Genomic DNA, 13,290 nt, shown 5'->3' with positions numbered 1-13,290 from the left:
GTAATATTCTGTTATATTATATATATATATATATATATATATATATATATATATATATATATATATATATATATATATATATATATATATATATATATATATATATATATATATATATAATATATATTTCCTCTTGCTTATGAAGCGAGCGCTATACCACTACACCACTACCGCATTAATTTGCAAAAATATTGTATATTAAATATAACATCGCAGGCAAAATAATACAATAAGTTTAGAATTAATAAATATTTTGATACAAAAATTAGACTAGAAATTAGAAAATATTTTAACATGAGTAATTATAAACCTATCTGAATTATGTTGAAAAATTGTTTTATTTTTTACTTTAGACTATTGTTATTATGTCAAGCATTAAAAGAAATCAAATCCATTTATAATTATTTATTAGAAAACAAATTATCAATATCTAATAAAAAAGATAAACTTTTTGATTTTATTGGTGAACAATTTGGAAATGCTGAATTTAAGGTTCAATTTTCAAAATTTATTTTTGAATACAGTAAAAAATGGGCTGCAAGCAGACAATACAATGATAATTCATGGAGAAAAATTTAGCCTGGCTTTGGAAAGACTTTATTATTCCCCAACAAACTTTTTCTTTATGCAAAACTACACCTAAATTATCTATTGGCAGGCCTTGTAAATTATTTGAGGAATCATCTGATATATCTAAGAAGCAGAAAGTGGCAGAACATGATTAATTTGCTAGTTCTTCAGATGAGCTGTTGTTTGCTAGCAGAAACAATGAAGAAGAAAACATGCTAGTGTAGTTAGAAATTTATCAAAAGTTCAAATCTATGAACATGCTCAAAATACTCCCAATGAAGCCTTAGCACTCATCTTAGTTAATAATATGAGTAAGTCTGATTATCAGGGCGTTAGGAACAATGCTGTAAGAAAAGGCTGTAATTTATATCCAGCTTATAACAATGTACAGAGAGCAAAAGAACTTTGTCTTGCAAAATATAATTTATGGACTATACACTGTTGACTTCTGCAGTATGTCACTGACTATACAGCAGAAGTCAACATGCAAGCATTGGTCAATCACACAGCACTACATTTGATAGAATGCCAGGCAGAAGTTATTAACTTTTTAGAAGATCTTCAAACACTAAGGTCCAAAGTTTGCTTTGATGGATCGACTGGCCAAAGCCTTTATATTCACACAACAACAAAAAAAGAAAACAGAAATATTACAGATAAAGCCAGCTTGTTCCTCACTTGCTTTGTGTCTTTGCAGTTATCTGGATATAGTAATGGTGAAAAGAAGATTATTTGGTCCAACCCTCATTTATCATCCACTTTTATTTTGCAGACCAATAAGATTCTCCTATAAAAAAGATACATTAGATGTATTAAAAGAAGAAGGGCAATTCCTTTGCAACTCAATTGAAAAATTATTTACTACAAATTACAAAAAATTTACAGTTCTTCACAAAATTGAAATTACAATGGTGTAATCCACTATCCATGGCAACAGAATCATCACAATGCTGCTCAGTTAGTGGTTGCAATCCAGCAAAAATGAATGACTAAAATACTGCAAAAAATCTCCTAATTACTAAAACTGGACTCAATTATGGGCTTTCAATTCTCTATGCTTGGATCAGAACTATGGTATGCCCTCTCAAAATAAGCTACAAGTTAACAATAAAGAAGTGGACTACACGAGAGCCGTCAGAAAAAAAAATAATTCAAGATAGAAAGGCATCAATTTAGAAGAAATTTTGCGATGAAGTTGGGTTTTTAATTAATTTTCCTAGGTCTTGTGGTTAAGAATCTTCAAGCAATGGTAATACTGCTTAACGGTTCTTTTTAAAATGCAGAGAAGACTGCTGAAATTCTCCAACTAGATGTCAGCATCATTAAGATGTTGCATGTTATTTTGTGTACATTATCATCAGAATATGTTATTGATTCATCTTGGTTTAGAGACTTCTGCATCTAAACAGCTGAACGATATGTGAACCAGTATCCATAGTACCACATGCCACAGAGCCCGCACCAAATTCTTATTCATGGGTGGCAAGTTGTGGATCGAATAGCTTTGCCAATTGGCATGCTCAGTGAGAAGAAAATGCTTCCGTTCTAAAGCAAATAAAGACTTCCTAAGGAGACTGATGTGTTCATCTGATCCTATCATTAGTGATTTGAGAACACCACATCATCCTACAAAGGAAGACTTTCCAGATAGTGTGCTGGAACTACTGAAAGAAGTACCACTTGAAGATTTTGTATAAATATATTATATTGTTATGTTTTTACTGATGTTACTTGAATTGTGTTTCTGTTTCCATTTTTCTACTTTCCTGTTCTTTATGTTTCTTGCTACAAATGTTATTCTTCATTGCTCATATATCATAAATTAGGATCTTTTATATTGATGTTTAGTTTAATTTTATATTTTATTTTAAAATATTGAAATTTCCCTATATCTAACTAAGGTAAATTTCTAGTTGTTGTGCAAATGGCTTCCCAGAGCAACCATATATGAAAATAGATGTTACCAATCGATTTATGATCATCAAATTAGCTTATTCAACAATAATGGTCCACTAGCCAGCATTTTATAAAAATATATTACTTTTGTCCAGTTAATGTGAATTCTGGCCCACTGTGCCATGGTTAGTACAATCACTAACAATTACAAGGCAGCATTTCATTCTTTAAAACCACAGTAGTTACCTGCTGTTGATCTGTGCTGTGATCATTTTGAAAGCTTTTAAACTATTTGCTTCATCCTTCCATCATCTTCTTTCCAGTGTTTTCCCTCAACAGTTTATTTATCAACTAAAGAGAACATGTCTTAAACTTGCAAATTCAATTAAACTAATTTTTTTCTTTTTTCTAGCATGAATAAAGCATAGGTCTCCTTTATACTCATGTACATAACAGGTGATGTAGAAGTTATCGGACAAATCCTGTTATTTGCCGTTATTTCTTACAGCAAATTTATTTTTTATATCAGGAGACATAGGATATCATTTTCATATAATTTAACAATTTCTTGATTTCTTCATTTACTTAAGTTGATCCTCTAATTGCATTAGAACATTCTACTATGTCACAATGTAGATTAGCAGCTAATTTTAGAACTGTTTTTTGCTCACCTGATGCCTGATACACCCTACCTTTCTGCTTTCAAAGGACAACTTCTTAACAACTTTGATCTTGAAGGGGACTTAGAAGTGTGACTTCAAAAATTGACCTAAAAAAAATTATTATGCATATATATATATATACGTATATATATGTTTATATATACATATATATACATATATATATCATGTATATATATATATACATATATATCATGTATATATATACATGATATATATACATATATATACATATATATGTACTTATATGTACATATATATATGTATATATATATGTATATACATGTACATATACATATATATATATATATATACATATACATATATGTATGTGTATGTATATATATCATATATATATATATATATATATATATATATATATATATATATATATATATATATATATACATATACAGTATGTCAAAAAAGTCTATCACCCCCTGATGGTTTTTTAATAAAAACTAATTCTTATATGCTTAAATATAGATTTTTGACCTGAATTTTTTTTTTAAATATTGAATTTATATCAAAAAAGCATTTTTATTACAAGAAATTAATATCCTTATACTTAAAACAAAAACTATCCACTAAATTAGAAAAAGTGTAAGTCAAAAAAATGTATCACCCCTTAAATAATTATTTTGCTAATATAAAAATAATAGTCTATTTGTGTGCCTTTTGCCTTAATGACTGCAAGACATCTTTTAGGCATTGAATTTACTAAGTTTTTAAGCCATTGTGTGTCAAATTTTTCCCACTCCTCAATGAGAATTGCCTTTAATTGCGACAAACTGGATAGTTTTTGATCAGCTACTTTAATTTTAAAAACATTCCATAAATTTTCAATTGGATTTAGGTCTGGTGACCGAGGAACCCAATCTAACATCTTAATACTGTTTTTCTTTAACAACTCAGTAGCTAAGTTTGATGTGTGTTTAGGATCTCCATCCTGTTGAAAGATAAAATTACGAGATAAGCCAGCATTCTGGCGCTTGATCTCAGTTTTCGCTTCAGAATGTCAGTATAAACCTTTTTTGTCATTATTCCGTCAATAAATTCGAGTTTGCCAACACCACTCCAAGCAAAGGAGCCCCAAACCATCATTTGACCTATGATAAGAGGAAAAATTAAGTTAAAAGTATATTTTATATTGAAATTTTATAATGAAGCCTAATGTTACCTCCCCCATGCTTGACAGTTGGTCTCATACATTTAGGATTTAGGCGTTCACCATTTTTTCTCCATTTGCGTATGATACCATCAGAACAAAACAAACATATTTTTGTTTCATCGGACCATAAAACTCTTTGCCATTGGTCAATAGTCCAATTTGAATGCTTCTTAGCCCAAGCCAATCTTTTCTTTTGATTCTTTTTACTCAAAAAGGCTTTTTTGGAGCAACTCTGCCTAACAAACCTTTGTTTTTCAAGCGATTGCAAACAGTTTGAGGATTTACAGTTATACCATGATCTGTTTGTAAAACTTTTGTAAGCTTTGGTGCAGTTAATCCTCTATCTTGTTCAACTTTTCGAATAATTTCTCTATCAATGCGTTGGGTAGTCTTAGCTGGGCGTCCTTTTCTTGGCAAATTTTTAACAGTACCCATTTTTTTATATTTTCTAATGATATTTCCTACACTATTAGGCTTAACATGGACTATTTTATAAATTGTTTTATATCCTTTTCCACTTTTATAGTGTCCCAGGATCAGTTTTTTTACTGATTCATGAATTTCATATCTGTTCGCCATAATTTTCTTATTAAGAACCTAAAAAGAAAGCAAACTTTGCTAAAAAATTAGTTAGAATAACTTCTATCAATCAAATTTGATTGTTTTTGGCTTATATTCTGCAATTTTACTAATTTAAACAACAGAAAAGTTAAAAAATGATTAGGGGGTGATACACTTTTTTGACTTACACTTTTTCTAATTTAGTGGATAATTTTTGCTTTAAGTATAAGAATATAAATTTCTTATTATAAAAATGTTTTTTGATATAAATTCAATATAAAAAAAAATTGAGGTCAAAAATCTGAATTTAAGCATATTAAATTTCGTTTTTATTGAAAAAAACAACAGGGGGTGATAGACTTTTTTGACATACTGTGTATATATATATATATATATATATATATATATATATATATATATATATATATATATATATATATATATATATATATATATATATATATATATATATATATATATCAATAAATACTCATCAGGAATATATATATATATATGTACTTATATATATATATATATATATATATATATATATATATATATATATATATATATTTATATAAGTATATATATACACATAGGTATAGATATAAATATATTATGACAAAATTTTAATACATATATATATACATACATACATTCATACATACATACATACATACATACATACATACATACATACATACATATATACACACTTATATATATACACACTAAAAAAAAATTATTTTACATAATCATCTTTTTTATTGAAAAAAAAAATTTTTTTTCTATTTAGCTGCTAATAGAACGAGGACAGAATTTAAGTCATCTAGAAGAAACAACAGCTCGCATGAATGAGCACGCTCAAGGGTTTTCTTCGGCAGCTAAAGCATTGGCGGATAAATACCAGCGTAAAAAATGGTACCAGCTGTAGTTTCCTAATTTACAGCATAATTTAAAATTTTTTATCTATATAGATTTGGTGTAGTAGAAGCTGCTGTTCATAGAGATGATAAAAATTGCCAGTTTGAATTTCGATGCCAGTCATTATTGCAATAAAAATAAAGCGGGCGATAAATTGCTCATCCAGCTTTACGGAGTTTGCAACTGGCAAGACTACAAAAAGTTTAACTGCTAAATTTGGGATATTAAGTGCTTGTTCGCTACCGATAAAATTCAATGTTTCCAGTTTCCTTAAATTCCTAAAAAGTATTTTGTAATCTTCAATTTGTATTTTTATAAATAAGAAAAAGTGGTTGCCACGTTTATTTTTGTAGGTTGGAAAGCGTTCTGTAATTTATAAACTGGAAAGCGTTCTGTAATTTAACATCTATTTTTATATGGCTCAATAATTGAATTTTCATTAAATAGTGTTTTCAGATTTATTTTTTGAGGGGGTTAAATCGCAAAACGGATTTTTTTACATATAAATCTTTTTTTTTTTTTTATTATTATTATTTTTTTTAACTATTACTTAGACTAAGTTTGTTTCACAAAACTTTCAAGGTGTTTAAAAACAAGGAATTTTTGATTCTTTTTAACGGCCGTTCCACGTTGCTCCAAAAGTTTTTTTATATCAATCGGGTAAAGCGTTCAGGAGGAAAAAAAATAACTAATACAATATTTTAGCAAATATCGGATGCATTAATATTATGTTCCATGTATTATTTATTATGATATTAAGTAACTTTAATATCATGATAAATAAATGGTACACTATATTTATGCAATCGTGTTATTATGACGCAAAAAAAAACATGTTTTTAAGACTCATTTTTAAATTTTATTGTAATTGCTTAAAAGATGGTTGCGTAATTGTTGACGTGATCATTTTATTTTGACCAATCCTTAGAAACATTTTTAGATGTTCAATTTAAAAGTTTTACCTTAAAAATATTACGATTTAATCGTTTCAAAACTTTTTGAAATATTTTTTTTAATCCTAACGCATAAAAACTAAAGACGTAAAAACGTGCAATCGTAAAGATGTAAATTTTTAAATCGAGAGGTGAAAACGTGCAACATTTAACGTTTTATTTAAATCCTTTCGCTCAACATAGAACGACCATTAAACAGTATCAAAAATAACTTAATTGAAAGCTTTTATGTGTTATCACGTATTTATTTATTTAATTTTTTTTTTTTTTTTTTTGTTGCTGTTATTGTTGTAAATATTGTTTAAAGTAAATGTGGATGGTTTAACGTGATTATCGTCTGTTCTTAATTTCCTTTTGCTAACATTTAATGACGTAGGTTTAAAATTTTGTTTTACTTTTTTTCAGGCGTTAATTGCAATATGCTGCATAAGTAGTAGTAGTAGTAGTTTCAAAAAGAAGGCATCAATTAGCCTTATCACCAAGCCCCATTTCAATCGTATTTTACAAGTCCGTAAAATATTAAAAAATCTTTACAAAACGTTAAGTATAAGAAGTTAAGAAACTTAAAAGTACTAAAAAATTAAAAGTAAACCTAGTTAAGAAAGATATAAAATGTTTAAATTTTTGTGTATATACACATACGCACATACATACATATAAATACATATTGCCTTGTATTGTCGTTTTTATAATAAAATGAATAAAATTCCACCCACAACAACATAAAGTATATAAAAGTGTCAAAAATAAAATAAATATAAGATAATTTACAAAATGTTTAGATTTAATGAAACAAAAAAATAAAACTTTAAGACTAAGTATTCAATAGAAAACATTTAACATTAACGAAGTGTGATAAAGACATCGATATTCTTAATAATAATAGTTGATTTTCTTTTTAGTTTTTAGGTAGTTAACATGTTTAAAATGTTTAAGTTAATGTATCATTATAAACTTATTTTGATTAATACTTCTAAAAAAGCCTGGCAATTTTTAGAATATTAAAATCCATATTTACTTAATGATATTTTAAATTAGCTTTGAATTGCGGAAGTGTTTGTTTTTTATAATGAACAATCTGTTTAAAACTTTTCCATAAAAAAGGTCCCCAATACTGAATAGAATAAGAACATAACTTAAGATAAATTTTAGAGTTACAAAATTGTTTTTGGAAAATCTGGTGGGGTATTTATGGCTTATTTTTATCAAAATATTGATTAAATATTGTTGGAGATGGATTAAATATTGTTGGAGTTCGTGTTTTATTTTATACACGAATTGTAAGACTAAATATATATTAATTTTGTACATGTTTCCAAGCTTACTTAAAAGTGGCTCGCAAGGCACATTTCTCGTTGCTCCAAAAACAATTCTGCAAGCGTTTTTTTGTTTTGAATAAATTTTTTTCAACTTAGTGTAATTTGAGCTTGCCCATACAATATTTCCGCAAGTTAAATAACTATGTATAAAGAATAAAACAGGTTGGAGTCATCCGCTAATAAAATAAAATTTAATAAGTTTGATGTAAAAGAAAAATCATTTATATAAAGTGAAAATAATAGCGGTCCTAAAATCGAGCCTTGAGTAGTAAGCGACCAGGGCCGGGGCAAGGTTTGATAACACATAGCCGTGACCGGGGCCGGGTTTATGATCAGGGCTGCATTAATATTAATAGATCCTATAAAAGTATTGTTTTTAATTATAATTTATATCATAAATTTGAATTAAAAATAACATTTTTATATGATCTATTAATATTAATGCAGCCCTGGTCATAAACCCGGTCGCGGCTATGTGTTATCAAACCTGGCCCCGGTCGCATACAAGCCTTGAGGAACTCCGCATGTCAATATATTTTTGGACGTTTTACCTGTTTTATATAGTATAAACTGTTTTCTGCTTGATAAATATTCTTTAAAACAGAGTAAGTTATTGTTTTTTATTCCATAATGTTCAAGTTTTTTAAGTAGAATAACATTGTTGACGGTGTCAAAAGCTTTAGACAGATCAATAAAAACTCCTAATGTCAAACAATCATCATTGAAGGCATTTGTTACATGGGTTACTAGCTCGGTCAAAGCGTGATCGGTTTTTAAAACCAAATTGCTTGTTGAACAACATGTTGTTTACCGTTAAGTAGCTGTTAAACCTATTATATATTATGCGTTCGAGCCACTTAGAAAAGCATGGCAGAACCGATATTGGTCTGTAATTTGAAGTATTTGTATCATCACCAGATTTAAAAATAGGTAAGATTCGTGCAATTTTAGTTTTTCTGGAACATTACCTGATTTAATAGAAAAACCAAAAACGTGATATAGAGAGGATTCTATAATATTAAAAACTGATTTTACAACATGCACGCTAATTTGATCAAAACCTGCATTAGTATTGTACTATCTAGAGCAGATCGCAACTCATAATTATCTAGTTTAGATTTATCCATCATCCACTTTATCATAGGTTTTTAAATATCAATCATATGAAAAAGAACTTAACGGAATTTTTTCAGATAAGTTAGGCCCAATATTGAGAAATAAGCTGTTCAAATTTTCCGTAATTATTGTTTTATCGTATGTAAATTTACCATCTACTAAAATTTTTTTTAGCAGATTATTTTTTTCATAAATTTTTGAATTGCCAATAATTTTCTTTAATTACCTTCCATGTCTTTTAAGTATTTTCGTTTGTTTTTTCTAACAACTTTGAGTAATAAAGTTTTTTTGGCGTTTTTTTAGTTTTTTCAAATATATTCTTATAATATTTATAGTTTGTTTCATTTTTATAATTTTTATTTTTTAAGAACTTTTCATACAACTTTTTTTTTCTTTGAGGATTTTAGTAGGCCTTTAGAAATCCAAGAACATAGGAGTGACTTGGTATTTATAACAATTTTTTTCTCAGGAAACGCATTTTCATACTGATTACAAAAATGATGAAGAAATAGTTTGTAGACATTGTTTGCCTCACTTGATTTCAGTATAAGGTCCCAATCAATCTTATATTTTAAAAGGTCTTAAAATTGTTGTAAGGAGTTTTCAATGATCTGCCTGCCATATAATAGTTTTTGAAGGCTTCTTGTAAATTGTTATATTTTTAGTAATTAGAAAAGTAGCAAAATGATCTGATAAGTCTGTCTTAATTATACCAGTATAAATAGGGTTTTTATAAAAATTGTTGGTGATTATATTATCTAGTAATGTAGAAGAGTTTTTAGTTATTCTGGTTCGCTCAATTATTGTTGAAATAGCATTATGTTGAAAAAGAGTATAAAATATTTAACGTTATTTGAAGAATGTCTGATCAAGTCCATATTGATATCCCCGACTATCATCTATACATGCTTTCGTTTTTTATTGACTTTAGTTAAAAAATGTATTTTAAAGAGTTTTAAACACTTTTTAATTGCCAGCTGGTTTCCTATAAGTAATATTAATTATTATGTTTTTTGTAGTTTTATTAACAATTTCAATGCATAATTACTCAAAATCTGTTTCATTAACGCATAGGTTATTACGTGGGACAAAGTTAATTGAATTGCGAACAATAATACTTACGTCTCCGCCACAATATTTTTTCCGCGGTTGATGAATTGACGCGTAATTAATTAATTCAAAATGTAAATTTCGTTCATCATATTTGCACCACATTTCTGTTATACAAATAATGCTAAAATTATATTTTATTTTATCCGAGAAAATTTTTAAGTTTTCAAAATTTTTATTTAGACTTCGGGTGTTGATATTTGATATTGAAAATGCTTCTTCTTTTTTTTTTAAATATTGTGCATATTCCTAAACCGTGTAGTATTTACTTTCAAAACTAAATTTGTCGAAACAATTTGTATCAGTGTGATTATCACTAAGCTTAGTGATAATGACGCTGATACAAATTGTTTTGATAATCTTATAAGATTATCAAAACAAAAATTTAAATTCATGGCGTTCCTCCATTAAAGATATAAATAAAGATAAATTAATAATTAGAAAAAAATAACAAATAATTAGGGGAGACCGGGGCTAGTTGGCTCGGTTTTTACTCTATGAGCTCTGTAGCCCTAACAGTACATTTTTTTAAAAATATTAAAGTGTAGTCTTAAAGAGTATGGATTAGGGTATCTTATTAAATTTGCATTCGTTTACAAAAAAAATTTCTTGGGGCCTTTCCGGACCCTCAAAAAAAAAAAAATTTGCGCCAACTTACCCCACCACGGGGTAAGTTGGCGCAAACTATAAAAATGATTATTAATGCACTATTAAGTGCAAAATTAATAGAATTTTTTTAAAATTAATTTTTGCAACAATTTTATCCCAAAATTTAATATTACTTTTAGCTGGTACCAAATATTAGTCCGTATAAAAGCCAAACAGTAACCCACTTTTTATCTGTGGAAAAAAAAACTAAACAAATTTTTTTTTTAATTTTTTTGTAAGAATAAATATTTTCAATATTGTTTAAAATAAAAAAAATAAAAAAAAATAATTTTATAAAAATAAATGTTTTTTTCCATAGTAAATGCTATGAGCCAACTTACCCCGTAAAAAATTTGTCAACTTACCCCGAAGGCTTTTTTTTTTTAATAAACAGTCTATAGATCCTGAAAAACGGCAGCTTTGAAAAAAAAGTCCGACTGGATATAGTAAACCAATTGTGACTGGAACTTTTACAATAGTTTTTTTTTCATACGACTAAATATTTTCTTTGTAAAGTAAAAAGGAAGCGATGTTCTAAAAGTTACGTTTTTGTCTAAAAAACGCATAAATCTCAATATCTCCCATGCGCATGCTCAAATCCTGACAATACTACAGTGGATGATGAAATGGTCAATGAGGAAGTTTCTGAGTAATTTTTGTCACTTTCTGATGAAAGGCTCTAAAGATAAACGCAGTTCGTCAACTTACCCCTGCGGCCAACTAGCCCCGGTCTCCCCTACTTATTTACTTATTTAGCCTTCAGATTAAACTCTTTTACTATTTGCTTGTCGTACTCTATAACGGCATATTTTCAAGCATTACGCGCAATCTTCATTTTTTCTCCTTAATTCACGTCTTATTTTGTTTGCTTCGTATGAAAAATCTGCATTGATAAAAATGCCTGGTCCTTTAAGCATCTTTGCGTGTTTTAAAATATTCTCTTTGTCTTTATAATTCAGCAATTTAATTATGATAGTTCTTGGTTTATCCTTTACATTCTCTGTGATAATACGTCTTTCGATACGGTGCACTCTATATACATATTTATATATATATATATATATATTTAGTAAAATCACAAAGTTTATATAGCAGAGAAAGTATGAAAGGGTATAAATTCCTTTAGGGTTTTAACTATTTTGTCTGTGGGCATGTGCAAGATTTTTTTTATGCTGATTTAAATGAAGAGTCTGAGTTTTGTACTTTAAAAACACGGCTGTTTCACGCAATGTAAAATTGGGCATACGTCACGAGTTTAGCAAAAAAAAAAAACAATTTCTGCATTAAAAGTATAAAAATTCAACAACTTTAAAATAGTAGTCCTTTTTTTCTATAAACGCTTTTATCTTCTAATTTAAAAAAATTTGAAAGATCTATTTTTCCTTATCAAATAAATATTTGCATTAAACGGAATAGAAATAAAAGTTGTAAAAATGTTGGTAATAATTTGGGATCATTTTTCTGATTTTTGCGATTTTTACGGAAAACCTGTCTTAGGCCAACTAAGATTTGATAACATACAGAGGATAACATAAGTGTTCGTACAGTGAAATATTTTTTACTTATCTCATTTAAAATACTTATTATCGTATCTATTAGTAAAATTTCTTGTTGAAATCGCTTTAACTATCCTTATTTATTATTTAACAAAAGAAATTATACTATATTTAAAGAAAATTACGTCAAAAAATTAATAAATATGAAAAATCAGTTTTTTGATATGTTACAAAAGTCTTCGAACTACCCCTTTATCTGTTGTTTATGTTTTTGTTTTCAGCGTAAATAAAATTGTCATTTTTAAACCAGTAGACATTTTGTGCAATAAAAAATTGGTAATTTTGAAAATGAAGCCTACTAGAAAAGTGTTGCCAGAATCTTGTTGTTTCCCACTATCAAAGGGAAATCACTGTCATAGATAAAAGAAATGCTTTGTATGCCAAAATCAACGGTTCAGTATATTATAAAAAAATTTTCTATTGAGGGTTCTGTTCAAAATAAACCAAGAACTGGCCGCCCAAAAGTTCTTTCGGAACGAACTGAGAATTGGTTGGTACAAAAAATCAAGATGCAGTCAAAGCTGAGCGCTCCTAAATTGACTAAGGATTTAGAACTTGATCTAGGACAAACTGTAAGTGTGCAAACAGTGAGACGATTTTTCAAGAAACAAAATTTTCATGGAAGAGTAGCGAGAAAGAAGCCCTTCATTTCTAAGAAGAACCAAAAAGCACGTTTAGAATTTGATAAAAAGTATGTTTTAATGCCTAAAGAGTTCTGGGAGACTGTAATTTTTGCTGATGAGAGCAAATTTAATTTGTTTAGATTGGATGAGCGTGTCTTTTCTT

The 13,290-nt window shown here is 27.9% G+C and overlaps 1 protein-coding gene across 1 annotated transcript in view; it reads left to right on the top strand.

The window, feature by feature from the left end:
• LOC100201218 (syntaxin-binding protein 5) overlaps positions 1 to 6,246 on the top strand; it is a 91,312-nt gene extending 85,066 nt beyond the window's left edge. Inside the window, exon 25 of the mRNA XM_065792017.1 lies at positions 5,675 to 6,246. Within this exon, the coding sequence (XP_065648089.1) occupies positions 5,675 to 5,812 (138 nt within the window). The 3' untranslated portion in view covers positions 5,813 to 6,246. The remainder of the gene's footprint in view (positions 1 to 5,674) is intronic.
• Positions 6,247 to 13,290: the final 7,044 nt, after the last annotated feature.

This window comes from Hydra vulgaris, chromosome 03 (genome assembly GCF_038396675.1).
Source record: "Hydra vulgaris chromosome 03, alternate assembly HydraT2T_AEP".
Taxonomy (NCBI): Eukaryota; Metazoa; Cnidaria; class Hydrozoa; order Anthoathecata; family Hydridae; genus Hydra; species Hydra vulgaris.
The sequence above is the reverse complement of the archived record's forward strand: the minus strand, read 5'-3'. Positions and strand labels throughout refer to the sequence as shown.